The following is a 27,510-nucleotide window of genomic DNA, read 5'->3' as shown; positions in this document are numbered from 1 at the left end:
TCATTAATAGTTTAAATATGAAGAAATAATTAATGAAAATTAAACAAAAAATAATAAAATCATATAATGTTTTCAATAGTTTTTTTTTAATGAGAACGTTTTCTACATACTTAAATTATAAAACATTATACTTTTCTTTTTCCATTTTCGTTGATTTCGGTCTTATGTGACAAATGAAATGCTTAGGTAATATTGTGTATATTTGTCTAAAAATATTTTTTTATAGACTTGAAATTTTTTTTATAGGATATAGGCTTAAAATTTAATTGTAAAAATTTGTAAATAGAATCATATGATATCAAATTATTATTTGGGGTTTATTGATAATTTAAATAGTTTATTTGTAATAAAAAATTTATAGAATTATGAAGGGATAAAAATTTTAATTATGGTTTTGTTATACATAAGAAAAGAATAAGTGAATCAAGCAGCTCATGAACGAGCTCAAGTTACTCTAAAAGAAAATGAACTAAGCTTAAACATATAATATTGTTTGGTAATAAGTTCGAGTTCAGCTAGTGTTCGAAATAAAATTAAATGGTCGAACTTGAAGTTTTAATACTGGTTTGGCTTGTTTACAACCATGTTTAAGACTAAATTAATCATTTGGATGTCCCCAGCATTTTTATAAAAATAAAATAATAAAGAAATGTTGCCAACTTAACAGCTAAGACCAAACTTAAATTTATGAGGGAAGCGAAGGAAATCAAATGCTTCTGGAGCACGATGCTGATAAACTTAATGACTGAGGTTTGAGTTTGCATAAACATTGAAATTGAATTACTCAAAGACATATTGTCTCCAATCTCTAAAGCATTAGGTGAAGAAAAATATTTTAGCTAGGCCATACGCATATGAATACGGACAACTTTGTTAGTAAAATAATAGTAGTACATAATCTTATATCAGGCAACATAATAAGAGCAATAGAGACCTAAAAACAAAGGGGTATATATATATATATATAAATATATATATATATATATATGATTTAGAATTTAATTGAATCTAAACTCCTTGGTTTTTGCACCAAATAATTCACTTACCACAAAAATTAAAAATTAGATAGGACACATGACGCAAAAGAGCTCCAATTAAAATTCAATTTAAAATCTAATTGAATTTAGACTCTTTGATTTCTACACCTAATAATTTACTTGACACAAAAATTTAAAAATAGATGAGACAAGTGGCACAAATTTAGACTCCAATTTAGAATTTAATTGAATTTTCTCTCTATTTGGGTTTTACATATATATATATATATATAGAGAGAGAGAGAGAGAGAGGGAGAGAGAGAGATTCATTCATATAGGAGTTAGGACACGCAAGAAAACATAAAATACCACATAAATACACATAAAAATAAATATCATTAGACTTGTCTCTATCCCTTGTGAATAGGATATTGTGTCAGGGTTGAGCTCCTATAAAATTGATGTTAGATTAACCCCAAATTACCATCGCAATGGAACTTTAAAAAGTAATACATATATAAACTAATCTTTTCTTTTTTTATTAGGCAAATACATTTTACTGTACATATCATACACGTCAGTACAGGAAAATTTACGACAAAAGGGTTATTGGCAAATTTTCACACCCCCACAAAATTCCACAATAAAAACTCAAATAAAAAATAGGATTTAAATCATGCTTCTATCGCATGGTTATTTTATCAAACAACAGCAAAAAATCCATTATTACAAGTAATTGTATCTAACAAGGATTCACATTTCCTTCTTTTTAAGGCACAATCTTGTAAGTTTTCATCTTATCTATCCAAGTAATCATTGAATCCTTAGAGTTCCTAAACCCCAAAAATCCATGCTCCTTGCTCTTATTCATACTATCCACCCAGTCCCCTCCCTTCAACATCATATCCGCAAACCACCAAACCCCAACTTCCTCTAACTTTGTAGGCTGCAACTGATTCTCTCTCACAATCTCATCCCACACTAGACTTTTATCCTTCATCAAGTCTACCAAGGTAACTCTCTCACCCTCCATAAACCCATAATTCTCAATCCCAAATTGTTCAGCCAACACCTTCCAAAGATCCTTCCACTTAAACACATCCCCATTGTTGCAATTAAATGCTTCATTCCTTGCATTAGGATCCACCACAGCCCAAATTTGTTGCTCAGCAATAAGATCAGCATCTGAAGAAGTCACATAGTAATATTCCCAAGCATCTTTGTTTCCAGGAAATTTCAAAGTAAGCCCCTCGTGCTTACATATAGCCGCATACACACAAAACGTGCCAATTATATTCATCAAACTATAAGGTGAAAACCCAAATATGGTAGTAGGCCTATGGACTGACCAAGTCAACCCCTCTTTATTCTTAACTTCATCGACCAAAATATCTTCTTGAGTGTAATAAAAACTGGGCACATTTAAACGTGGCATATCCTCAGTAAAAGGTGGAATATGGGGTTTGATCTTGCCAAAGGTTTCGAAGGGTCCTAAGTAGTGTTTGGTACCTGTTTGAAGACAAATGTGTTTGAGGTTTGGCGTGTGGGGAATTACTGCTCGTAGAACATTGCGGAACATAGTACCATTGGTTTCACAATTTTGGGCTTCGGTGGGCCGACTAGCCCATGTTACATAGAAAATATGTGTCACATCGGTGAGTTGGGAAAGTTTGGTTTGGGTTTCTTTTGTGTCAGAGACATCACATTGGATATACTCAACAGGATAGTCTTTGTTCCAATTTGGGCGTGGACGACGTGCCACACCATAGACTTTCCAAGGCCCACCTGGGGTATCTAAGAGTGGCAAGATTTCGGCTAAACTGTTACCCACAATGCCAGTCACACCAATCACTAAGCCTACGCTTTGGTAGCTTCGTGGTGCTTCATGATCTTCCTCATATTTCTTCTAGAAAATTCATAGAGAAAGAGTTAAGCATATGTGTTGGTGTACAAAATTCATAATAGCAAGTCTTGGTGTATATAGAAAGAGTGAGGGAGTTTATACCTTTGGAGCGCCAACAGATCTAGCCCACCACCAGCTCATTCTGAAATTACTGTAAGTAAGAGGCTTGTAGATGTAAGCTTAACAATTTATTTAGCCAAAGAAAAATAAATATTCTAATCTGATTTGTGTACTGGCTATCTGCTTCAACTTATATAGAACATAAAAGAAAATTCCAGAATCAGAAAGAAGACAGTCAACATAAATGACATGAGCCATGACATAGTACTAGGTGACATAAGCCATGTCATAGGGGCAGCTTGATGTATTTGGTGTCTAAGGCGAAAATAGATCATTTTATTTTAGATGATGTAGAATTTTTTCTTTTTTTAGAAATTTTATAGACAAAAAATTTGACAAAATTTTTCATACTTGTTGATGTGGTAGATTGATAGTGGTAAGTAAAACAGTGGTGTTAATGGTAGACTTAGATGAAAACTAGTAAAAGTTTGCCAACTAAACTCTTATTATTATTCTTATTTTTTTTTTAGAAGTTCAACATTCACAATATTTTTTACAACAAATCCTAAGTTTTAAGTTACTTTTTGTTTCTTATTTGAAAATATTACTATAATTTTTTTTTTTTTTTTTTGCCATCAACAACAGGCTATAACAACATGTTACTTAACATTAGTTGTAAAAGTGTTGTGAAAAATATTGTAAACGTTGCATTTTTCTTTATTTTTTATTTGTTTTTCATCTGGTAAAAAAAATTATTTTATTTATTGATTATAAATAACCCTATTGGTTAAAATTTAGAAACCTTTTTTTAACTTAGGGCCTTAAACGACAGCATTTCTTGCTTCACCGTTCAGCCGCCCTGCCATGACATATAGATATTCACAGATAATAATTTGTTTAAAATATAAACCTGCTTATAAGCTATTGGGCTGCTCAGTAATCACTAGCAAAAAAAATTTAGACTAAAAAATTCAAAAGTTAACGTTACACGATTACGGAAATGTTACAAAGGAACAAGACTTTTTTCTTTTCATCTTAAAAAGACACTGCAACCCTCAAGCTTCCAAATAAGAACGAAGCCTCCCAAGAGTCCACGCTTGACGCTTCTGTCCAAGAAAAATACATGTCATGGCTTGTGTCATTAACACACCCACTTTCAACTTTTTTATGTAATTGGGTGAGCTTGCACTTTCAACTTTTTTATGTAATTGGGTGAGCTTGCAATTGATATATTTAACTCTCTGATAGTGGCAATTATTGAGGATGAATGAATTGAAAAAAATGGATGATAAACCCAACATTCATGTGCGCATGAGGTATGATAATGAAAAGGACTTGGTTTGGATTCAATACATCCAGTACACTGGGCTCAGTCAGATGGTGATACGTATTAAAAAATGGACATGTATCACCATCTTAGATGTCATGGCTTGTGTCATTAACACACCCACTTTCAATTTTTTTATGTAATTGGGTGAGCTTGCAATTGATATATTTAACTCTCTGATAGTGGCAATTATTGAGGATGAATGAATTGAAAAAATGGATGATAAACCCACCATTCATGTGCACATGAGGTATGATAATAAAAAGGACTTGGTTTAAATTCAATGCATCCAGTGCATTGGGCCCAGTCAAATGGTGATACGTATTCAAAAGTGGACATGTATCACCATCTTAACAGATCCAATGCCACTAGACATTAGACCCAAGTCTAGCCCTAATGAAAAAATGGATGAAAACAGAGAACTAATGAACAAATTAATGGCAGCAGATGGTTGCTTTTAAGTATATTAATTGCCTTTGAACTTAAAATAAGTAATCAAAAGGATAAATTCAAGAGTCCTCTATTTAGTCATTTTTATCGATAAAATTATTAAATTTTTATATTTAAAATTTTTTTGAATAGCTATTTTTAATTAGCTTCTTTTTCTTTCTTTCTTTCTTTCTTTCTTTTTTTTTTTTTTTTTTTTTTGTAATAATGGATAATGCCTAGACTAAAGAAATAGGTAAGTTACAAATAAAGCCATCCAGGTCCATGGCTAAAGCATTCGTCAATCTCCACCATAAGCAGTGGGATATCAAAATAAATAAAATTAAAGATAAAAAGATTCCATGGTTGGCAAGACCAACAAAACTATGGTTTTCTTCCCAGTAGATGTGTCCAATTCTTTTGTTAGGAAACTCATCCAATAGGATCCTATAGTTAAGGAGAAGAGGTATCAAGGAGTTATTTAAAGAGTATTTTTAAGAATAATTACAAGGATGAGGCGTCCACTTCGATAATGAGGCATCTTATTCAATCTTTGGTGTAAGTGCATATTTATGTTTAAAATGAATAACATCATCTTTGTTTAAGACTTTAAGTTTGTATTTGTTTTATATATATATTACAATAAATAAACTATTAATCCAATTATTTGATGTCTTGAAGCATTCTTCTCGACTTCTCGTCCAGCCAAGCGTCCATCCACAGCCTCCATTCCTTTGGATATTCCTGCTCACAAAAAACAAATTATTGGTAGGGATAGTATGAGTCTTTCACAATCCTTTTTTGGTACTTCTCCAACATGAAATTGAGTCCGTCTATTTCACAATCAAAGACTACATCAGTCGGTTCTAGATTTCTTCTACAAAACAACATTGGTGAAGTGTTAGCTCCATCATGCGTTCGGGTGGAGAAGAATTTGAATACTTTGATTAGAGATAGTTTTGATTCTTTTCTTTTCTTTTCTTTTATGTTCACATACCTTTACGATATAATCGTGCTGCATTAGGTTTGGTTAATGTTGTAAAAAAGAAAAGAAAAAAAAAATCATTATTTGTTTAGAAGAATGCCTCTCTTTTCTTGTCTTCATTATATAATTAATTCTATCTAAGATAAAGTTTATTATAGTTTCTACTAAAAAAAAATCTAATTATTTGAATCAATGACGTAATGGTTAAACTATTAAACCATGTCAACATCATTTGACTATTCAAATGTTGGGTAAATTACCTCATCAAATGATCAACTCAAATCTGCCCTTGATCACGAAAAAATAAAAAACTACTGAACCACGTTATCATCATTAAACTATTAAAAATGTTGGATAAATTTTCTCCCCAGGGAGAAAATCACTAAAAAGATTTAAAAAGCACCTCATCAAATCTGCCTTGAACACGAACTTACAGTTAACAACTGGCTCCATTATCATAATCAAACCCCTATAAAATTAAGAATTCGGAACAGAGACTCACGGTCAAGCCAGCTCCTATTCACCTATTGGATCCTCTCACTCCCACATCCCAATCTCTTCAATTCTCCCTCAAAAATGAGCTGGTGGTGGGCTGGAGCAATCGGTGCTGCCAGGGCAAGCACAATCTATTTTACTAATCTTTCTCTAATGCTATCTATCAGATAATTTTCAGACTGTGAATAGGGAATATCATGCTACAGTACTTGGAAAATACCTAATAATTACTCTCTATCTAATAAGGCATATCTAACCATTTTAATTTTTATTGATTTCACAGAAGAAATTCGATGAAGATGAAGCCCCGCGAAGCTTTCAAAACGTGGGATTAGTGATCGGTGTTACAGGCATAGTTGGTAACAGCTTGGCTGAAATATTACCACTCTTAGACACCCCAGGTGGGCCATGGAAAGTCTATGGTGTGGCACGTCGTCCACGACCAAACTGGAATTCGGACCATCCTGTCGAGTATATTCAGTGTGATATCTCCGATCCTCAGGAAACTCAAACCAAGCTTTCCCAACTCACCGATGTCACACACATTTTCTATGTCACATGGGCCAACAAATCCACCGAGGCTGAGAATTGTGAAACCAACGGTGCCATGTTCCGAAATGTCCTACGTGCGGTGATCCCCCATGCGCCAAATCTCAATCACGTCACTCTCCAGACAGGTACTAAACACTACCTCGGAGACTTCGAGACTGCTGGAAAAATGAGGTTCACAAACGATCAGCCGTTTACAGAGGACTTGTCGAGAGTGGAAGTACCTAACTTCTATTACACTCTTGAGGATGTTATGTTCGAGGAATCCGAGAAAAAAGAGGGACTCACTTGGTCAGTTCATAGACCCAACGTGATTTTTGGGTTTTCGCCTTATAGTTTGATGAATATAATTGGGACACTTTGTGTTTACGCTGCTATATGTAAGCACGAGGGGGTTGCTTTGAAATTCCCTGGTGTGAAAGCTGCTTGGGAGTGTTATTCTGTGGCTGCTGATGCTGATCTTATTGCTGAGCAACATATTTGGGCTGTGGTGGATCCTAATGCGAAGAATGAAGCCTTTAATTGTAACAATGGAGATTTGTTTAAGTGGAAGCATCTTTGGAAGGTGTTGGCCGAGCAATTTGGGATTGAGGAGTATGGATTTGAGGAGGGTGAGAGAGTGAGCTTGGTGGAGTTGATGAAGGACAAGGGTCCAGTGTGGGATGAGATTGTAAAGGAGAATCAGTTGCAACCCACAAAGTTGGAGGAGGTTGGGATTTGGTGGTTTGCAGATTTTACTTTGGGAAATGAAGGTTCGATGGATAGTATGAATAAGTGTAAGGAGCATGGGTTTTTGGGGTTCAGGAACTCCAAGAACTCATTCATTTCCTGGATAGATAAGGTGAAAGGCTACAAGATTGTGCCTCAATAAAGTTTTTTCCTGTGAAAGTTGCTATGTCTTGTGAATAAGCATTGGGATTGAGATGAGGTGCAATAGCAATTACCATATTCTTTGTGAAAAAGTAAAAATTAACATACTAAAAAAGTTTTAAAAATGAAAAAGTTAAAAAAAAAAATTATCTTATTAAATTTTACCTTCAATATAGAGATGGTAATTGCATAGGGCCGTATCCAAATCTTAGGTGGATGTTGAGGCGAGGTTTCAGATCCGTGTGCTATGTAGTAGTTGAAGTTGCTTTTGTCCTGTGCTGTGCAATGTAAGGGTTACTCTGTTATCTCATATCTGTTGGATTTTGGGTTTTAGCTTTTCTGTGTTATTTGGTAATTGAATAAAAATTTGTTACTAATTTCTCGGAAAAATATATATATTAAAGAAAGAATACGTAACACCCCCAACCCCCAAAAAGAAAAAACTGCAAGAAAATTTGTCATAGTTTAAATAACAAATGATACTCCTGTTTACATAGACCTGCTTTGTGTTACAGCGCAATTTTTCTTTGGGTACAGACCACAGCCTGTAGGATATATAATTTGAAGAATGTGGGCAGTGGGCACTGTTGAGAAAGAACACACTCAAACATGTCTCTGGATTTTGCAGAGAAGCTGTCACACACAAAATGTGGGCACTGTTGGAATGTCTGAGATTCCCACCTCAAGTTTTGCATCAAAAAGTAATGTTCAATATTTTTCCACCTATAATTTTGGTTCAAATATTAGTTGCGTGTGTTATTTTATTGTTGTTTGTGAGCGTTCTTGAATTCTTGTTATCACCATAGACTCCTTATTTATGATTGTAATGCACGTTAATGATGTTTTTTTAGTGATTAGAATTACTATCAAGTGTAGAGTTCTGCCCACAGCTTGAGTTCTTGCCCTCAAGACCCCCAAATACCTAGTACCTATGAAGGTACCAACTTGCCTAAGAAGTGCGTGGTACCCAAGAAAGTTTTTGTGCATATATTTGGGGGTAATACGGCATATGGGTAACATTGGTTCGACATAGGATTGCGTTTTTTTTTTCTTTTCTTTTCTTTTTTCTTTTTAAGTCCAAGGGAATAAATATAAAACTTGGGTTAAGACCCATTAAAAGATATAGATCTAGCTGGGCTGCAAAAGGTTTGGGGCCAAGGGCTTTGATTGAATGTGGAGTCCTTTTATTTCTTGCCAGTGTCAGGAGCCCAATTTCACTTGAGGATTCAGTTAGCGCATTCTTTTTGGGGCTCGACCAGCTTACGATATAGCTAGATAAAAGAAAGAACACAAGTATATCCCGTTTACATAAACCAGCATTTAAAACTCGTAATGACATTATTCAGCAAAAAATAAAATAAAACTCGTAATGACATTAGCTACAGTATATAGGCTTGGAATTTTTTTTTTAGGCAACTAAAGGGATCGGACTTGGGCTTATAGTGCATTGCAAAAACCATATCAGATAAGTGCATTCTGATATAGTATCTTCCGAATTTGTTTGGAACATTTGATCAAACAGAGAGAAATCAAAGAGCTAGAAAAATTTGTCTGCAGAATGTATAATCCCAAATGCCAAATAAGGCTTTTTATGTTTAAAATTTGACCATAAAGTACAATCGCATCATTGTTTCATTTTTCCATGCCATTACAGGAAAATTCACAACAACATAAAGACACTTCATTAATTTTGTTCTAAATGAAACCAATGAACCATACCTCTAAATTTCCATCCAATCCAAGCTTTATTTAACGACAACATCCATTACAAACAACAGCATTCAAAGAACCCAAAGAGACATTGAATCACTTTAGTAGCAGCATTTTACTAAGGCACAATCTTGTACCCTTTCACCTTATCAATCCAATAAATGAAGGAGTTCTTCGAGTTCCTGAACCCCAAAAACCCATGCTCCTTACTCTTATTCATACTATCCAACAAAGCCTCCCCACCTAAAATCAAATCCACAAACCACCAAACCCCAACTTCATCCAACTTTGTAGGCTGCAACTGATTCTCCTTCACAATCTCATCCCACACAGGACCCTTATCCTTCATCAATTCAACCAAACTCACTCTCTCACTTCCCTCCTCAAACCCATACTCCTCAATCCCAAATTGCTCAGCCAAAACCTTCCAAAAATGCTTCCACTTAAACACATCCCCATTGTTGCAATTAAAAGCTTCATTCCTCGCATAAGGATCCACCGCAGCCCAAATTTGCTGCTCAGCAATAAGATCAGCATCGGAAGCCACAGAATAACACTCCCACGCAGCTTTAGCACCAGGGAATTTCAAAGCAACCCCTTCATGTTTACATATAGCAGCGTAAACACACAGTGTCCCAATTATATTCATCAAGCTATAAGGCGAAAACCCAAAAATCGTGTCAGGTCTATGAACCGACCAAGTCAATCCCTCTTTTTTCTCGGACTCCTCGAACAGAACATCCTCGAGCGTGTAGTAAAAGTTGGGCACCTCTAACCTCGGCAAATCTTCCGAGAAAGGCGGATCGTGCCGTGGGAACCCAGGTTTTCCGAAAACCTCGAAGTTTCCGATGTAGTGTTTAGTACCTGTCTGGAGGCAGATGTGTTTGAGGTTCGGCGCATTAGGGATCACCGCGCGTAGGACATTCCTGAACATGGCACCGTTGATTTCACAGTTCTCAGACTCGATGGATTTGTTGACCCATGTGGCGTAGAAGATGTGGGTTACATCGGTGAGTTGAGAAAGCTTGGACTCGGTTTCTTGAGGATCTGAGACATCGCACTGGATATACTCGATGGGGTGGTCTGAATTCCAGTTTGGTCGTGGACGACGCGCCACACCATAGACTTTCCATGGCCCACCTGGGGTATCAGAAAGTGGTAATATTTCAGCTAAGCTGTTGCCAACTATGCCTGTCACACCGATCACTAATCCCACGCTCTGAAACCCTTTTGGTCCTTCATCTTCATCAAATTTCTTCTGTAAAAATTCATGAAAAACAGAGTTAGATTAAGCTTTAGATTAGAAAGAGATTTAGTATAATTGTGTTTGGGGTTGTACTTGCCCTGGCAGCGCCAATAGCTCCAGCCCACCACCAGCTCATTTTTGAGGTTGAAGAAGAGAGGTTGATGATGATAATTGAAGGGATTGGAATTTGGGATTTGGGAGCGAGATCAGTAGGTGAATGAATAGGAGCTGGCTAACTGTCAGTCTCGAATCTGGATGGTTGAATTTATAGGGGGTTTGATATATTGGTTGGAGCAAGTTTTGAGTTTGTGGTCAAGGAGGACAGCTTTGGGTTGAGAATTTTAACTTGGTAAATTTCCTTTTGGGGGGCTTTTGCTTGATTCGAGTGGGCATAATGTTTTTACTTTTTTTCTTTTTCTTTTTCTTTTTATAATGAAAAATAATTTATCTACAATATTTCTATAACAAATCTTAAATGGCATGTTATTATTGATTTTTATTATTGAGGTAAAAAAGTAATGTTAGTGTTAAGTTCAAATTTGAATCAATAATAACTAATCATCTGTAATTTGTTGTAAAAATGTTGTGGACGTATCGCTTCTCTTTTATAATTGTTGCTGCGTTTTTTAATTGATGTATAATAAAAATTATACTAATAAATAAATTGAAGTAAAAATAATTTTACTTTAATCATAATAAATCATAATTATGAAGAATGTTGTAAGAATATTGTCTTATTATTTTTAATTTTATTATTAGAAAGTTACCACGATACAAGAGAAATTTAAAGCATAGATATCTATAGTGAAAACATCCAGATGTGTTAGTTGAGCTTTAAGGATATTTGTCTTCTTAATATCACACTCTAAAATAATTTAAAGAAGTCTAAAGTGAAAATGATATAATTGAATTTTACATCTTGAACACTAATTTAAGTAGATATCTAAATAGTGTTATGGAGCACAATTATTAAAGTCCTAAATCATTTAAAATTATTGGGTCCTATATTGCACACAATCAACATTAAAATAAACATCAATTAATCCTAGTCCTATTTTGGTTTCCATTTAAGATATTCATGAGTAGGCAAAACTTAACACATTAATTTAACCATAAATTGTTAAGATTAAAAAACTCAATAATGGAGTTACCCATTTATTTCACAATTTATAATTAAAGAACTCATTATTTGAGTTACCAATTACTCTTGAGGATCTTATTCTCTCTTTCTTTTTCTTTTTTTTTTGGGGGGGGGGATTTACAAAAACGATCATATTATTATATTGATAAGCTTTTATTTTTCTTTCCTTAAAACATGAAGAGCACCAACCTTTCATCTCTATAAGCATTAAGCAAAAAGGACTCCTTCCATTTCTAGTAACGATTGGGATAGAATGGAATAAAATATAATCTATACTCCAATTTTCTTTATTTATTTTTTTATTTCCCTTTTATGAACATTGTCTCGACTCACAAGTGAAAGTTAGATGATGACTATGTTTATTTTAGTGTCCATTCCCTTTCTTGAATATATATGCTTGGGCTCTTTGGGGCATGACCCAACCAAACCTTCAAGAATTACATGCTAATTATCAGCAAATTTAGTAGTTGAAATTCGGTCCATTTTGATCCACATCAATCCATTCAGTTCATTTCAGTCTACTTTAGTCTATTTAGGTTAATTCAAGTCTAATTTGGTCGATTAGATCAATTTTGGTCCATTTGGTGTTTTTGGTCCTTTACGTCCACTTTAGTCCTTTTTGGTCTACTTTAATCTATTTGATCCATTTCGGTCGACTTTAGTCCATTTGGTCCATTTCCATTCCCACAACCCTTCAGAAACCAAAGCAAGACGACAATCACTAATCTAACATGACAATCAAAGTCCATCTCAAGAAATCATATATAACACTTACAGACATAAACCACAAGCATAAAACGCATACAAAATCAAAATTCAATAATTACCCTACTAAAAAAACTATGGGAAAAATGCTCAGACACCCTTTAAACTTTCAAGTAGTGGCCATAACACCTTTTGTACTTTAATTTTGGCCAATTTACTCTTTGAACTTTAAACATCTGCCAAATCAATACCTCTGTTATTCTTCTATTAACAAACTAACACTAAAACCAACGTGACAGGCACCTGTGAATAAAAACCAAAGCTGAACTGTTGAGAGAGAAGGTGAAAGTTTGGGAAATTTATTAGATAGTTTGGGAGTATAGCCCCTCCCTCTCACATGGAGGTGGGCCCTATGGTGGGTGGGATTCACCCCTATGTGAGAGAGAGGGAGAATATTCCCAAAGACCCAATAATAACTCAAAAGTTTGGACTCAGTTTAGAGAGAGAGAGAGAGATGATCCAACAAAAGTCCATAACCACCATGGCATCCTCTCTCCTATGTTGGAGTTTCGCCATTGTCTCGTTGGCTTTTCACCCACCGGTATGCTTTTCTTCTTTTTTTTTTTTTTTTTTTTCTACTGCTCTATGTTTTTCCAATTCTCTATGTGCAATTTTTTTTTTCTTGGTTTGATACTTGTGCAGTGGAATGAAAGCCGACGTACAGTGCACTTAAGGAATTGGATTGTGGACTTTAAATTAACTCTTAATAATTCAATAAATCTTGACATGCTCGTTGAATAAAACACATGCATTACCCAATAAAAGTAAAGGGACTAAATACAACAAAGTAAATGGACCCGGATAAAAATAGGACATGTAATTTATGAAAATCAATTAAATTATTTAATCAGTTTGATGCTCAAATAAGGAGACCCAAATGTTATATTTAGTACTAATTTTACATGGAAATCACACTAAAATTTTAACACGTGTTTCATAGAAAATTACACACTTTTCCCACAATTAAAATGTAACATAGGTAATTCATTCAATTAGTGATATCTCATTCAAATTAAGTTTGATTTTTCACCCACGACCAATCAATTATACGGAATTTCATTGTTTTGAATATTACATCAAAATTAATCTTATCACACGGTTAGATTTTAATTTAAGCTCAATCAAATTGATAAAAATCAACAAAAAATGGGGTTTAACCCTTAAAACCATTCAATCCTTTTATTCAGAGCTAAAATTTCTATCAGAATTTAGAGCTAGACAAAATACAGTATCAACAAGTACCATGAAAATTTTTCTTATAAGAAAATCACTTGTATTGCATTGATTTAATCCTAATTAGTTTTAAAAATACAAAAATTAGTTGAAACATATCATAAAAAAGGATGATTCATTTTGTTTATATTATTACTTATTTAGGAAAGCTGTTAGTAATTGAATGGAAGATCAATAGTTTAATGATTGCTTGATTGTGTATATTAAAAAAGATGTAACTAATAACATTGATAATGAAGCTATGAAAACACTAAGAAGGAAATTTCAAAACTTTATATATTTGCATGTGTGTATTTTTTTTTTTTTTTTTGTAATGTCAATATATTCAAGTTTTATTTTTATTAAATTTTGTTTAATTTAAGTGTTTTAATGACCACCTTGGAAAAAATCCTTAGAGTTGCCATTGTGTAGCTAACTGAAAATCTTCATTCAACATAAAAGCCACACCTTTTCATGTTCCATGTTAAATTTCATTAATTCTTGGATGCAAAAATTGAACAAGAAGTGTATGTTAAATGTTGGATTAAAAATTTTTAGTCACTTGACTTTTACTTTAATTGTGAATTTAAAGTTTTTTTTTTTTTTTCAAATTAGTTTCTCAAGTCAAGGGTTTTTTTTTTTTTTAATATATATATATATATATATATATATATATAAGATAGAATTTCTACTCTAGCCTAATCTAAGTGTATATATGTGCGAACCTCCTTCCTGAAGACTTAAACCCTGACCCTTGCCCCCCACAAGCATTATACTTATAGAGTGACTACCACACCAAGGGTGCGCGGTGGTCAGTTTGTCCATTGTTAATGCATTCTATTTTTATTAAAATTAAATACAAAACATTCATTTAGGAGATGCACTATTTAATAGATCATGTTGGTTAATGAGTATAAATAAATAAATAAAATTTAAAAAAAAAAAAAGAAAAAAAAAAGCATTTACATCCCTTGAGATTTTTAGTTATTACACTCACCTCCTTTTTAGTTTGGACTTTGGAATAAGATACATCATGTAAGGGCACAATTTTGATCCCTGAGCTCAAAGGGTTAAAAGATTTAAGCCCAAAGAGCCCAATATAATGAATTTGTAGAGAATGAGTTAGAAAACTAGGCTCTAATGAGTTGGACAACGATTATAGTTGGCCCAGATGACAAGAAAACAAAGAGAAACTAGTTTTATCCAAAGAAAATCATCCTCAACACAATCCAAAGAGATTAGTTCTTGTATATATCTCTTTTGAATTTGGTTATAAGTCTAGTTCTTTGTTCCTACAGTGTTTTTCTCTTCATTCTCTGATCCCTTTCCCTCAGGGTCTTCTTTCTATTTTATATTATCTTCTTTCTTTCATCTCCACCCTCCACGTGTAAATTAAATCGCTAGTATTGATCATTGTCCTATCAACACTTTCCTGAAATTTTTGGGAGTAGTTGTAAGACTGAAAATTACTGTTCAGATATCACTTCCTCATTAATGCGACCAAAGAGTTAGCTATAGAGTATTTAATGCGGTGGTAGTAGCTTTCTCTTAGATATTTCATAGCTTCCCTCTATCCTGTGCTTTCATGATATGTATCCTTATCAATAGAATCTCCCAGAACGTTACCCAGGATGGCAGACCACACCTCGGGACCTCTACTTTGCTCAGCCGAAGAGGCATTCCTCCTTAGACCATCTTCTTGGACTCTTATGACCAAACCCCACCTCTTCATTCACTCACGCGGACTCCTATGACAGCGTTTACCCGTCCTCGAATTACTGGCCGTCCTCGGATTGGGCCCCCGGCCCAGCATATATATAAATATACACTACTGGGCCTATCACACCTACACATCACATCTTATGTCCAAAACTTGACATATGTCCGAATTCCAATGTATCAAGTGCATTACTGCACTGGTCACAAGCATTTTCCTAGAATTTATCATATCATATCATAGATAAATTTTGTCCTAAATAGTTTTGGACCACCCCCTCCCTAACAATAGAATCAATCAAAACTAGCCATTTTCTTGTCTGAGCTGACGAGTTTGGGTTGGACGTGAGCAATGTTGTTTCCCATTCACTTTCTTAGGCCTTTTTAATTTTTGGTCACCAAAGAAGAAATTCGTTGAGGAGATGTGTGCAATGGGGAGGTTTCCCTCCAACTTACAAACCTAAGGCCATCTTACAATTTTATGGGCCTTAGAATCAGGAGTGTTTTAAATAGCTTTTCATTCTAGTCTTTCTTTTTTTTTTTTTGTGTGTGTTCTTGATCAATTGGTCATGATCGATATGCATCATAAATATTCCAAGAAGAGTTATGCTGGTGTCACATAAAGTGGCACAACTTGTGCCACAACTCGCCCACGTGACAAGTTGTGAATGGCAAAGAGGTGTCCTCACATGGACCCACCATTACCTTTCTACCATTCACAACTCGCTATGTGGGCAAGTTGTGTGACTTTATGTGTCACAAACATAACTCTTCCAAGAACTAGTTGGACCCTGGCCTGGACTTAAAAGAAAACCGGAATTATAAAGTCAAAAATTAGGCATAAATCAGTGGGCAGCCATGTACAAATTAAAGATTTAAAGACAATAAGCTCGAAGGTTGCCATATTTCTTTCCCGCACCCCATTTTCCATAAATAAAGTAATAAACTAGGCAATACATCTTTCGAATTCTTTTTCAATCTATTTGTTTTAATTATGTTCCTAATTTTTAACATATATATATATATATGGGGTTTCAACCAAAAGAAAAAGTGGGTAAATCCAAGTGTTTTGGAAATTTATTGGTTAAAATTAAATAAATTAATTATTTGAGACAATTTAAAAAAAAAAAATTAAGAATTTGAGAGATAATAGTCTCAAGAGCCTTGTAATTCATTTGTCATTTTATGGTGTTTTTAACAAAGACGTCTAGAGTTCAAACATGATGAAATTGTTACCCAACAACACTAATTTTTTCCAACTTCCAACCTTTCAAAAGCAATATGTTTTGTGTTTGGGCATGAGAGTTAGAAAAAACATGTTGAACAAAATAAATATCAATCAATTTTATTATTAATATTGAAAAATAAAAGCAATTCATTGATTCTTAGCCAAAATCACATCAAATTAAATGGAAAAAAAAAAAAAACTTTTAAAAAGAAATCATCCAAATTATTACAAAAGAAATGAAGAAAATCTCTAGAGAGAGAGAAATAACTAACAAGCGGTATTTCTTTTTTGGGCATAACCATAAAAAAATAAGTAAAAAGATTTATTCCAATGTTATTGAATCCAAAAGGCAAGTATTGTAGAAGATAAAGCAAAAAAGCATATTAAATTAAAATAAGAGACCCCACAGGAGAAAAAAAGAATCAAGCTGTAGCCTGTAGATTTGTAGAAATCGATAGCTTATCAACTTTATTACGATAAAATAAGGCAATGGGTCTAGAATTTGATCCTTTTTTAACCCTTAAATTCTTTCAATCTACCTTTTCTAATACCTAGAAATATGCAGAATTTTCTACATTTGAGTCCAAATACAGTAAAACCAAATAATGTGCAAACTGGGCCAAAATGGCCATATGCCACTATTTAGCATTATATTTAGCAACATATCACTAATTGCCAAATATTTAACAATCTACCACCTTTTTGAAATTTGAGTTTGTCATGTAACTCGAGTTCTAGAAACTCGAGTACTTTGAAAAAATAGCTTTCAAGTTTGTCGTGCTATTTTCTATGGAACTCAAGTTCTTGGAACTCGAGTTCTTTATATAAAAAAATGGTAGCTATTTTCCGTGGAACTTGAGTTTGTGAAACTCGAGTTTTAAAAAAGTGATAAATTCCTAATTATTTCATAAATAGTGATAGATCCGTACATATTTTGCCAAATAGTGGTACTTGGCATTTTGGCAGTGAAAACTGCTCCAAAATATTTTAATTTATTTCTCATCATTTACTGCATAAAAGTAGAACAGAGAAGGATAAATTAAACAAACCAGACATGCGAATCAGCAATAACAGGATTTGCAGTTTTGATTCTTTTGAACAACCAAAATCCCGCCTCAGCCGAAAAAGAGCAAAAAATAACCACAATTCCCAAAATTTAAGCGTTGATCTCCCAAGAAGTTCTCAGTTATTTATTATGAGACACAGAAATAAGGAAACAATTGTTCTTTGAAGAGGAGTTGATGAAGCAAGAGGAAACTCAAGGAGGACAATGTTCACTTTTTATAGTTGAGTTGATGGCAAGCTGACACCAAAAACTCGACGGTCATACACATGTAAAAGTAAAACTACCTTAGGCCATACATACTAACATATGTTTCGGTGTAATATCGAAGTGTGATCATTGATTAGTCCCTCAATGTCATTAAATTATATTGATACTTTCAGTTGTATGATGTTCACTGATCTGATGGCTTGATAAGGTAGTACTAGGTTTTATGCCTCGTGATTTTTGGTGGAGTTTTTCCCTTCCACCCATTATAAGTAATGTCAGAGCCCTGATTTTTGTTTTTTTTTTTTTTTTTTGCCATAGGATTGCCTCGATCTTCCAGTAGTTTCATGTGGAGGGATTTCTTTTGTCAAGTTTCTCAATTTCTAAATCCTATTCTACAACTTATCTGTGCCCTCCCAAATTCCCAATCTCCTTCCAGGCTTCAACAAATGAAGATTATTCTCCATCAGGAATATAGAAATCACAATCTAAATGGGGGACCCAAACTAACACCAATGTAACAGAAATATCAGAACTTTTCAATCTGAAAAATGGAGCTTCTAAACAGGGGAAAAAAACCATATCTTTTGAAATCTCAATACCAAACCTCTCGATCTCAAACACAATTTTCATTTGGATACCGCTTATTGTTGAAGACTGAAAACTGAAAACACAGTAACAAAATAATTTTTAAATGTGTGAATAATACCATAGAACCCAGTTTTAAAGAAAAAGTTGTTGAAAAAAGTACTTACGAGTCCCATGAACAGTACATGAGACCCACATATCAAAACGCAGATATACAATTCATTTCATTTCAGCAACATCCAAACGTGCACCCCGTGTCTCTTATATACATGCGGTTCAACTTTTACTGATGAAAAATACGCGTGTAAACAATAAACTTAGAAAGTTTAAAATAAAGCCAATAGACAAAAAATTAACTACTCTACTTCAAAACTATAAAAAAAAAATTGAAATTCTAGGAAAAAAAAAATCCCCTCTATGTGATAAAAAAACACATTTTTCAATAACTATAGATGGCTTCGCATCTCTTCCTTCCACACAGTACATTAATCAACAATTACTCCAGACTCTTCATTTGCAATATACAACATCCAAAAATTAGTAAAACTTTTCAACCCAACAACTGGGAATTTACTTATTTATAAATTGCTACAGAGAGAGAGGGAAATGACGGGATTGAGAGTGACTTTGGCAACAGAAACTCGCTTGGAGATCTTCTCCCCAACATTCATAAAATCAAAGAACTAAACCTATTTCAAGGGGCACCTTCTTTGCTTCTTATCAAGGGCATGTAAGCTTTCTATTGTAATGGATAGAATTTTTTAGAGTAAGATAGATAATTTCAAACTACCCAAAACAAAAATTGTAAACCCAGAAATTCAAACTACCCAAAATGCCAAAAATCCAACTAAAAAAAAAAAAAAACTGCTAAGTTGTAGATTGACCCTTGATGGCCATGAACAGAAGCTTTTGTGGGGCTAGTGCTATCCTATTCCTCTCTCAACGATTCTGCAAAATTTGTTAGGAGAAGGGATTTCCTATTTTTTTCTCCATGAAAAAGGTGAGCTCATTTGAAACCTTTCCTCCTCTTGAACAGAGGCTTTTGCGGGGTCTGTGCTATCCTAATCCTCTGCCTCTATAACAATTTACATTTGCATATAATCTAATAGAGGAGTTAGAAGTGTTTATGTTTATCCAAAAAAAAAAGGGTGAAATTATAACTTGAAGTCACGGCTTTCAAGTACTAAAAGTGTGAGTTTGGCTCACTATAGTTTTTTTTTTTTAATAATTCAATAGGTACAATGAGGGGAGAGAATTCAAATCTTAGATATTTTGAAAACATCAAGAGATATATCAACCAATTAAGTTACAAGTTTTTTGCTTTTTTTTTTTTACTTTATTTTATTTTAGAATTAGGTTCTTGGCTTTAATATAGGTAAGATGATGGTGAGTTTGTCTTTTTAGAAATCTACTATTTAATTTCTTCTTTTAGAAATCATAATGTGCTAGTTTTATAATACTTGTGAACAAAATTGTAAAATTTTTGTGTCTCTAAATTTATTAATTATCTTAATATTAGTGTGTAGTTTCATGCATATGCATGAATACAATTAAAAATAATTGCAATTATACAATTCAAATTATACATTTTTTTTTAGAAAATGTTCAAATATATATATATATATATATATTAATAGGTAAAGCTTAGAAAAAATCCAATTAGATTCTACAATTGAAGTCCAAATTTGCGCTATGTATCCTAAATTATTTATTTTTAGAAAGAGTTTTATTTCTTAATTTTGGAGTCAAATGTGCAATTACATCATAAATATCCATCCAAGTGAGTTATTGTGTACAAATACCAAAGAGTCTAGAATTAATGAACATAAAAAAAAATTTAAAAATGGACAATTTACATTTTCTATCTAATAATATTCTTACAAGACTTTTTGAAGAGTTAAAAATATATATAAGAATGAGTATCAATAATATTTAAATTATATATGTACAAATTATACTATGCATCTTAATATATATATATTAAGTATATCCATGCATATGCATGGGGTTACAAGCTAGTTATATATAGCATTAGCTTACACTTTTTTAAACCATATATTTTTAAAATATGTAATGGCTTCTCATTAATTATATATATATATATATAATTTAGAATTTAATTAAATTTAGACTTTTCAGTTTTTGTACCCAATAATTCACTTGGCACAAAAATTCAAAAAATAGATAGACATGTGGCAAACAATTGGATTTCAATTGAAATCCAATTTAGAATCTAATTGGATTTGGACTCTTTGACTTTTACACTTAACTAGCATGTAATCTATGCAAATGCATGGATGCATTTAAAATTAAACTCAATTTTTATTATAAAAATATAAATAATTAGTCAAATTATTATTTTTTTAAAAAAAAAATAACATGTAACACATGCATACATATGGATACATTTAAAATTAAACACAATTTTTGTGAAAAAAAAAATTAAACACAATTTTTTTCATAAAATTATAAATAATTAGTCAAATTATTTTTTTTTTTGAAAAAGTAAACATAATTAGTCACATATTAAAATTCTTATCTAAATTTAATACTACTTATGATCATTTTTTTTTCTAATTTTTAATAAGATAGAACGTGTGGTGATCTTTGTTGGGTGGTGGTTTTTATTAAGCATATGTGATTGGTTTTTTATTTTATTTTATAAATTTTATAGTTCATTAATATTAGATTCTTAGTATTTTGCACTTATTAATTCACTTGGTACAAAAATTTAAAAAAAAAAAAAAAAAAAACTTAATTTATACATGATACAAACTTAAGTGGATAATTATGGTGTAAATACATGACACAAAATTGGATTCTAATTGAACTTTCTCTTAGTTTTATCTATTAATATATATATAGATAATTCACTTGACACAAAATTAAAATTAAATGGAATACTTGGCGTAAAATTGAAAATCCAATTAAAATCTAATTGGATTTTTTCTAAGTTATATATATATATATATATATATTATAGATTCGTAATGGAGCAATCCTCCCCCTCACACACCCATCTAAATTATAAATGAGTTTTAAATACATTATTTTTCCAACATTACTAGCATATAGTAGGAAACAATGTTATCAAGGCTGTGTTGGATTGTTTGTATTAAATAAATAAAAACAAGGGTGTGTTGTATTGCATTACTTCAAGTAAGGTTGTCCAATCTACCCGCCCATACCCGACCCATCGCCACTTAATCCGATAGCTCCAATGGTGGGACACAGGTCCTGCAAAACCCCACTCCGACGAGTCAATTGTGAGTCCCCTCCTTCAAAACCTATGAAACCCGACCCACCTGAAGACTATCAGATTATGGCGAACTCTCAAGCTTCTTGGTGAGTTTTTCAGCTTGATTTGAAGGATTTTGGTGACCAAAATAGTCAAATCCGACAAAGATACACCAGATCCGACGATTCTTGGCATAATTTGGCAGAAAAATCAACGGATCCAATGAAACCTCCGTCAAATCCAAGACTAGATTTCGAACAGATCGGGTGAAATCTCGCCACTTTTTGGCCTTTTTCGATGGTTTCCATCGATTTTTGACTTCACCTAAAACTGATGCCCATCCAATGAAAAATCGACCCGTGAAACCCAACCCTCTTATGGGTCGATTGCGGGTTGGGAAGCTGGCCACCCTATTTGTTATGGGTCGGTTGCGGCCGGGCACAAACCCAACCTACCCAACCCGTGGACAACCCTAACTTCAAGTAGCACTTTACAAAGCATAAATTATACCCATAATGTATTATTTCCCAGGAGGAAAAATCCTGAACTCATAACCCATTTTCGCTCTATAAATCTAAGTAATGTGATTTACAAGGCAGTCTCTAAAGTTCTTACTAACAAACTTTGGCAAATACTAAAGTCCTTCAACTTTGACTAACAGAGTACCTTTGTCCATGGTCTACTAATCATGGATAATATATTAGTGGCATTTGAGATGTTACACTACATGAAGACCAATCAGCGAGGAAACAGTCGTCATGTGGCTTTTAATTTAGCTAGACATGAATAAGGCTTATGACTAAATGGAGCAGAAATATTTACAAGATTTATACTGAAGATATAAGCATGGAAGCACCTATGATAGAGCATGGCTATTCGGAAACAAGACACAATTAGCAATACTCCGAGTTCCTCAAAGTTTGTATAGCAACTCTTGCTCAGCCTAGTATGGACCGAAAAATGGAAACCTCCAAGCTCAACATCATTGTTGAAGATCAATATAGCAAAAATAATCCAATGTTACTCAAAACAAAGGTAATATGTTCGAATCCATGGTCAATGTCACCTTCTTCTGTGCTAAATCTGTAAACGGGTAAACTCCTATATTGGTATTGACTATTGATAACCGAATAAATTTCGAAGATGCATTAATCAATGCCATCTACCGACTATTTGATTGTCGGAGTCCAAGATTATCCACAATGTTTACAAGTTCGAAAAAGTGCAATGAAAAGACAAATTCATTATATTTATTAAGTAAGCCAATGAACGCAAATCTAGCATACAAGTTAAGTAATTATTTAAGCTAAAATACTAAAATGTATGAATTTTAAATTATACTCCAAAAATGTATACTTATATGGATAAATTTAAGCAAATAAATTAACAACCCACACTTTATCATTTGTAAATCTCTATTGAATTCAAAACATAATATCTAACATAAACATATATTTAGACATAATATTTGAATAAATAATATTCTCATTTGAAAAGAAATTTCATAATCTTGGATTCTTATTAGACTATTAGAGAATAAAAACAAAAAACAACAAAATTTTTTAGTTGCATATATGTGTGGAAATATGTTTATAGGATAGTTTTGAAGGGCGAAAATCATTTTTTATAACTATACTCCATATAACTTTGGATCTTCCATCTATGAAGGGGTGCAGTTTGAATCAAAATATAGTATGAAGTACTGTTCATATAAATAAATATTTTTTCTTATAAATTTATAAACTTAGTTAGGATTTTATATGTATATAAATATGTTTAATAAGGTACTCGTAAATTATTAGAGAATTGCAATGAATAGAAACTTGGATGTGGGTTTGGCCAAAAACACAGACCCAAATGCTCCTTTGCCCAGCAATGGGCCTCTCTCCCACAATCCTGCGTCAACAACACCACCAAGAACCAACAGACAAAGTGCTAAGAGAAAAAAAAATAAAAAGGATGAAGAAGGAGGACTTTGAATGTTCTAGAGTTTGGAGGAATGGCAGGGGAAAATGGAGGAAAGAAGGATAAAAAAGAAAAGAGAACGGGTACGTGTGTGGAGGAGAAAAAAAGAGGGAAAAAAAAAGGAAACAAAAAAAGAGAAAGAAATGCCATGTGTGGAGGATAAAAAAAGAGGGGGAAAAAATGAAAAAAGAAGAATGAAATATTATCACAATTTTTTCACAATAAGATTATTATTAGCTAATATTGGTGAGAAAAAAATAATTTTTTTAGAAAGAGAAAAAAATAATTTTAATAGTATGTTAAAATTAAAATCAGTATCAATTTTTATCACAATATTTTCACAATACTTTCACAATAAATCTTAAGTGGTAGGTTAATATTAGCTAATATTGGTGAGAAAAAAATAATTTTTTTAGAAAGAGAAAAACATTATTTTAATAGCACGTTAAAATTAAAATCAGTATCAATTTTTATCACAATATTTTCACAATAAATCTTAAGTGGTAGGTTATTATTAGCTAATATTGGTGAGAAAAAAATAATTTTTTTAAAAAGAGAAAAATTGATTTAAGTATGATGAAGTAGTTGATTTTTGAACCAAACTCACATCCAAAAAAAAAAAAAATATATATATATATATATATATGAAATAAACTCCCTTATATATACATTGTCCTTTTTGGTAATTTACCCCTCAAACTGTCACTTTTATAAGTGTTAACCAAACACTCAGTTTTTTGAAAATGCACTTTTTCATTATGCACTTTTTAAAAACTCAACTTTTTCATTATGTACTTTTACAAAAAACTGAACCAAACTCACCCTAAGTTTTTAAACCAAACAAATGTTTTGCAATTTTTGAGTAAAAGTGAAGTTTGGGTCACTGAATTACGAGTTTTTCGTTTTGGTCTTTTTCTTTTTTCCTCGGCAATTGGTCAGGACTGATATCAATATACATCATAACATTCTCATCCATAAATGTGGCTAATTGCAAGCCCAATACCTTTTTGAATCCAAATCTTCTGTGTCATTTTTCCAAGAACTAGCTAGAGCCTGGCCTGGACTTAAAAGAGGACAAGAACTATAAAGATCTCCAAAAAAAAAAAAAAAAAAAAAGATATAGAAAAATGGGCCTAAACTGATTCAGTGGGCAGCCTATTTTATAGTATTGAGGAACAAGACAATAACCTCGAAGGTCCTCTACGCCTTTTGTTTATTTAACCCAGCTTGGAGGCCTATGGTTTAGAGTTAGACTGGGCCAGGAGCCCAGGACTCAGGATGGGTCTGGGGCGGGCTGCCATTATTCTTTTTTTTTATCCCCCCTCAAGATTAGGAAATACCCTTGTTTTTTAGATTTGAAACCCCACTTTCCATAAATAAATTAGGTAATGCATTTTTCTTTCTTTCTTTTGTATAAATATGATAGAATTTCAAATGTTCGTGATTATTACTTTTTATTTTCAGGTCAATAAATCAATTAGTTTTTAATGTAGGCAAGATTTGAACTCTATATCTCCTAATTGAAGGTAAGAGATTTTTAAATTGAGCTAACTAAAATGTAAATGATTTAAGTATTATTTTTTATAAATACGATAAAATTTCAATTTATGACATTTTTCATATGCATAAAGTATTTTAAATATAAAATGAAAAATTTTAAAAACTTGTAAAATCTTAACAGGTGTTTTCTTTATTAAATAACTCAATTTAGCTTTAAACGGATTCTTTTCATACCATGCTCAAATTCACAACCCAAAGAGCCTAGTCTAGGGCTGGCTTAACATATTTTTGGGTCATACGCAAATGTAAAATATATATTATTATGTAATATTTTATAAGCAATACATGAATTAGAAAAAAGAATTCAACATTTTTATATAATTTAGTACATTAATTGGACAATTTTCATATAATTATAAAATGTATTTTAAAACTTTTAGTTTAAAACAATTAGTATCAAAATAAATACCATATCTTAAATGGCAGCTGTCTCTCTTGGCATTTTTTGTCTTTAGTTATTGAACAATAGACTTTCAATAATGAATCCGTCTCGAAAACTACTACTTCTAATTTTAATTTTGATAGAGAGAGAAAGAAATAGTAAAATATTTGGAAGATTAAAATATTTTTCACTCATAAACTACCACAAACACACAAATATAGTAAAACGTATTAATAAAGTGTTGAATATTAAAAAAAGAGTATAATATTTTTATTAAATTTTTGGGCCTTAATTAAAACCTTTACACAAAACATTTTATTGGCTAATAGAATATATCCTTTTTTTTCTTTTGTTCCTTTTAAAGTGAGAGATCTTACTTTTTTATTATTATTTTTTGGCAATATTATATGATAAATAGAAAAAAAAAATACTATTGTGAGGGTCAGTTAATCAGGAGGTACCCTTAAGACTGTACTAATTGGGCCTATGGCCCAATCCGAGGACATTAGCTAATCCGATGATGGCCAGATGAGGTTACAAAGGGAACAATATAAAGAGAAAAGTAAAGATAGTATGAGATAAGTCCAATGAGTGTCCGAGGAGAAAAGCCATCTCAAAAACAAGGGTCCGAGGTCAGTAAGAGTGTCATATCATCATGGACTTTCTTCAAAATTACATCACAAGTAAGAATTGGACATTGGACAAGGGGTAAGAAAGGGGAGGGCAACAAAAGATCTTCAAAAGCTGCTACCTCCACATTAAATGCCTCACAACTAACTCTCTGGTCACATTAATGTGGAAGTGATACCTGAATAGTGGTCAGGCAGCCTTACAGCTACTAGTTGATGGTTCTGGGAGGTGTTGAATGGGACAATAAGGAGTTCCTAGAATCTAACTTACACGTGTATGGTATGGATGGTACCAAGATCGTAGTATATAGCATGAGAAGATGGCCTAAAGAAAGGGATAGGAAAAAATCAAGAAATTTTAGTAAGAATACTGTGTACTCTTGTAACTTCGTTCAAAAACAAGACATTATAACATAAGCTCCTCAGGTCACTCCGAGAATAGACTTTTTTATCTTACTTGTGTTTAATAGCCTTAAATTAGCAAATTTTATCGTTTTTCTTTTAGAGTAGATCTAGTTCTTTCATCCACGCTCTACAAATTTATTGTTTGGGCTTTTTGGGCTAAAACCCAATCCTATATTGGGTCCACTCCAAATCCAGTCCTTACAACTATTTTAGGTGGTCTTCTTCAATGTAGAAGCTTTAAGTCATTGCTTAAATAGCCTAATGTTTGAGTTGCTCCTGCCCTCAATCTAAAGCCAACATAATCACAAAAGTGATGAAACCTATAACAACAACAAATATATAAATAAAAAATCACATTGACACACACACAAATATGTATAACACTATAACTCTTAGTTTATGACCTAAAATTACATTAAAAGACATAAAAAGAACTTCAAGAAATGTTATTGAGAGATGCTAATCCTAAAAATTTATCTAGTAATCTTAGTGTTACTGATTGTTACTGGTTGTTATTGTTAGGGCAAAAAAGTAATCTTAGTGTTAGATTTAAATTTGAACCAATAACAACTAACTAACTATGATTTGTTGTAAAAATATTACAAATATAGCAAATTTCATTTTTATTTATGAGATAGGGCTTATTGTGAGGGTGAGCTGCGAAAGAGATGTGAATGAGGGTGTGGAGTACGTGGACTTTGAAGGCTAGGGTTTTGATGTTTATGGGTTGACTTATTACTTTGTGCATGGGCTTTTTTTTTTTTTTTTTTTTTTTTAATTGTAAGTTTGGTTCACGGGCTGTTGCTTAAATTTCTTCTACATAAGGGTGTTTGCGGTGCGATGCGATGCGGTTTTGGACCATT

At 32.6% G+C, this 27,510-nt stretch overlaps 3 protein-coding genes across 4 annotated transcripts; 1 reads left to right on the top strand and 2 right to left on the bottom strand.

Moving 5' to 3' along the window:
• Positions 1-1,621: 1,621 nt before the first annotated feature.
• LOC115973932 (3-oxo-Delta(4,5)-steroid 5-beta-reductase-like) lies at positions 1,622-3,124 on the bottom strand. Of its 2 annotated transcripts, none has more exons than XM_031094175.1 (2): positions 2,983-3,124; positions 1,622-2,883 (listed from the first exon to the last, which is right to left on the bottom strand). In XM_031094175.1, exons 1-2 carry the CDS (start codon positions 3,019-3,021, stop codon positions 1,747-1,749), a joined length of 1,176 nt encoding a protein of 391 aa, XP_030950035.1. In that variant the 5' UTR covers positions 3,022-3,124; the 3' UTR covers positions 1,622-1,746. The 2 variants fall into 2 exon arrangements, with proteins under 2 accessions (XP_030950035.1, XP_030950036.1); XM_031094176.1 differs by having other exon boundaries at positions 1,622-2,880.
• Positions 3,125-4,221: 1,097 nt separating this feature from the next.
• Positions 4,222-7,644, top strand: LOC115977957 (3-oxo-Delta(4,5)-steroid 5-beta-reductase-like). The gene is made up of 2 exons (XM_031099994.1): positions 4,222-4,320; positions 6,457-7,644. The coding sequence occupies exons 1-2, from the start codon at positions 4,222-4,224 to the stop codon at positions 7,591-7,593; spliced, it is 1,236 nt and encodes a 411-aa protein (XP_030955854.1). The 3' UTR covers positions 7,594-7,644.
• A 1,486-nt stretch (positions 7,645-9,130) lies between these two features.
• Positions 9,131-10,886, bottom strand: LOC115973930 (3-oxo-Delta(4,5)-steroid 5-beta-reductase-like). The gene is made up of 2 exons (XM_031094172.1): positions 10,646-10,886; positions 9,131-10,560 (listed from the first exon to the last, which is right to left on the bottom strand). The coding sequence occupies exons 1-2, from the start codon at positions 10,682-10,684 to the stop codon at positions 9,421-9,423; spliced, it is 1,179 nt and encodes a 392-aa protein (XP_030950032.1). The 5' UTR covers positions 10,685-10,886; the 3' UTR covers positions 9,131-9,420.
• Between the last annotated feature and the right edge of the window lie 16,624 nt (positions 10,887-27,510).

This window comes from Quercus lobata, chromosome 2, assembly GCF_001633185.2.
Source record: "Quercus lobata isolate SW786 chromosome 2, ValleyOak3.0 Primary Assembly, whole genome shotgun sequence".
In the NCBI taxonomy this organism is placed as follows: domain Eukaryota; kingdom Viridiplantae; phylum Streptophyta; class Magnoliopsida; order Fagales; family Fagaceae; genus Quercus; species Quercus lobata.
The sequence above is the reverse complement of the archived record's forward strand: the minus strand, read 5'-3'. Positions and strand labels throughout refer to the sequence as shown.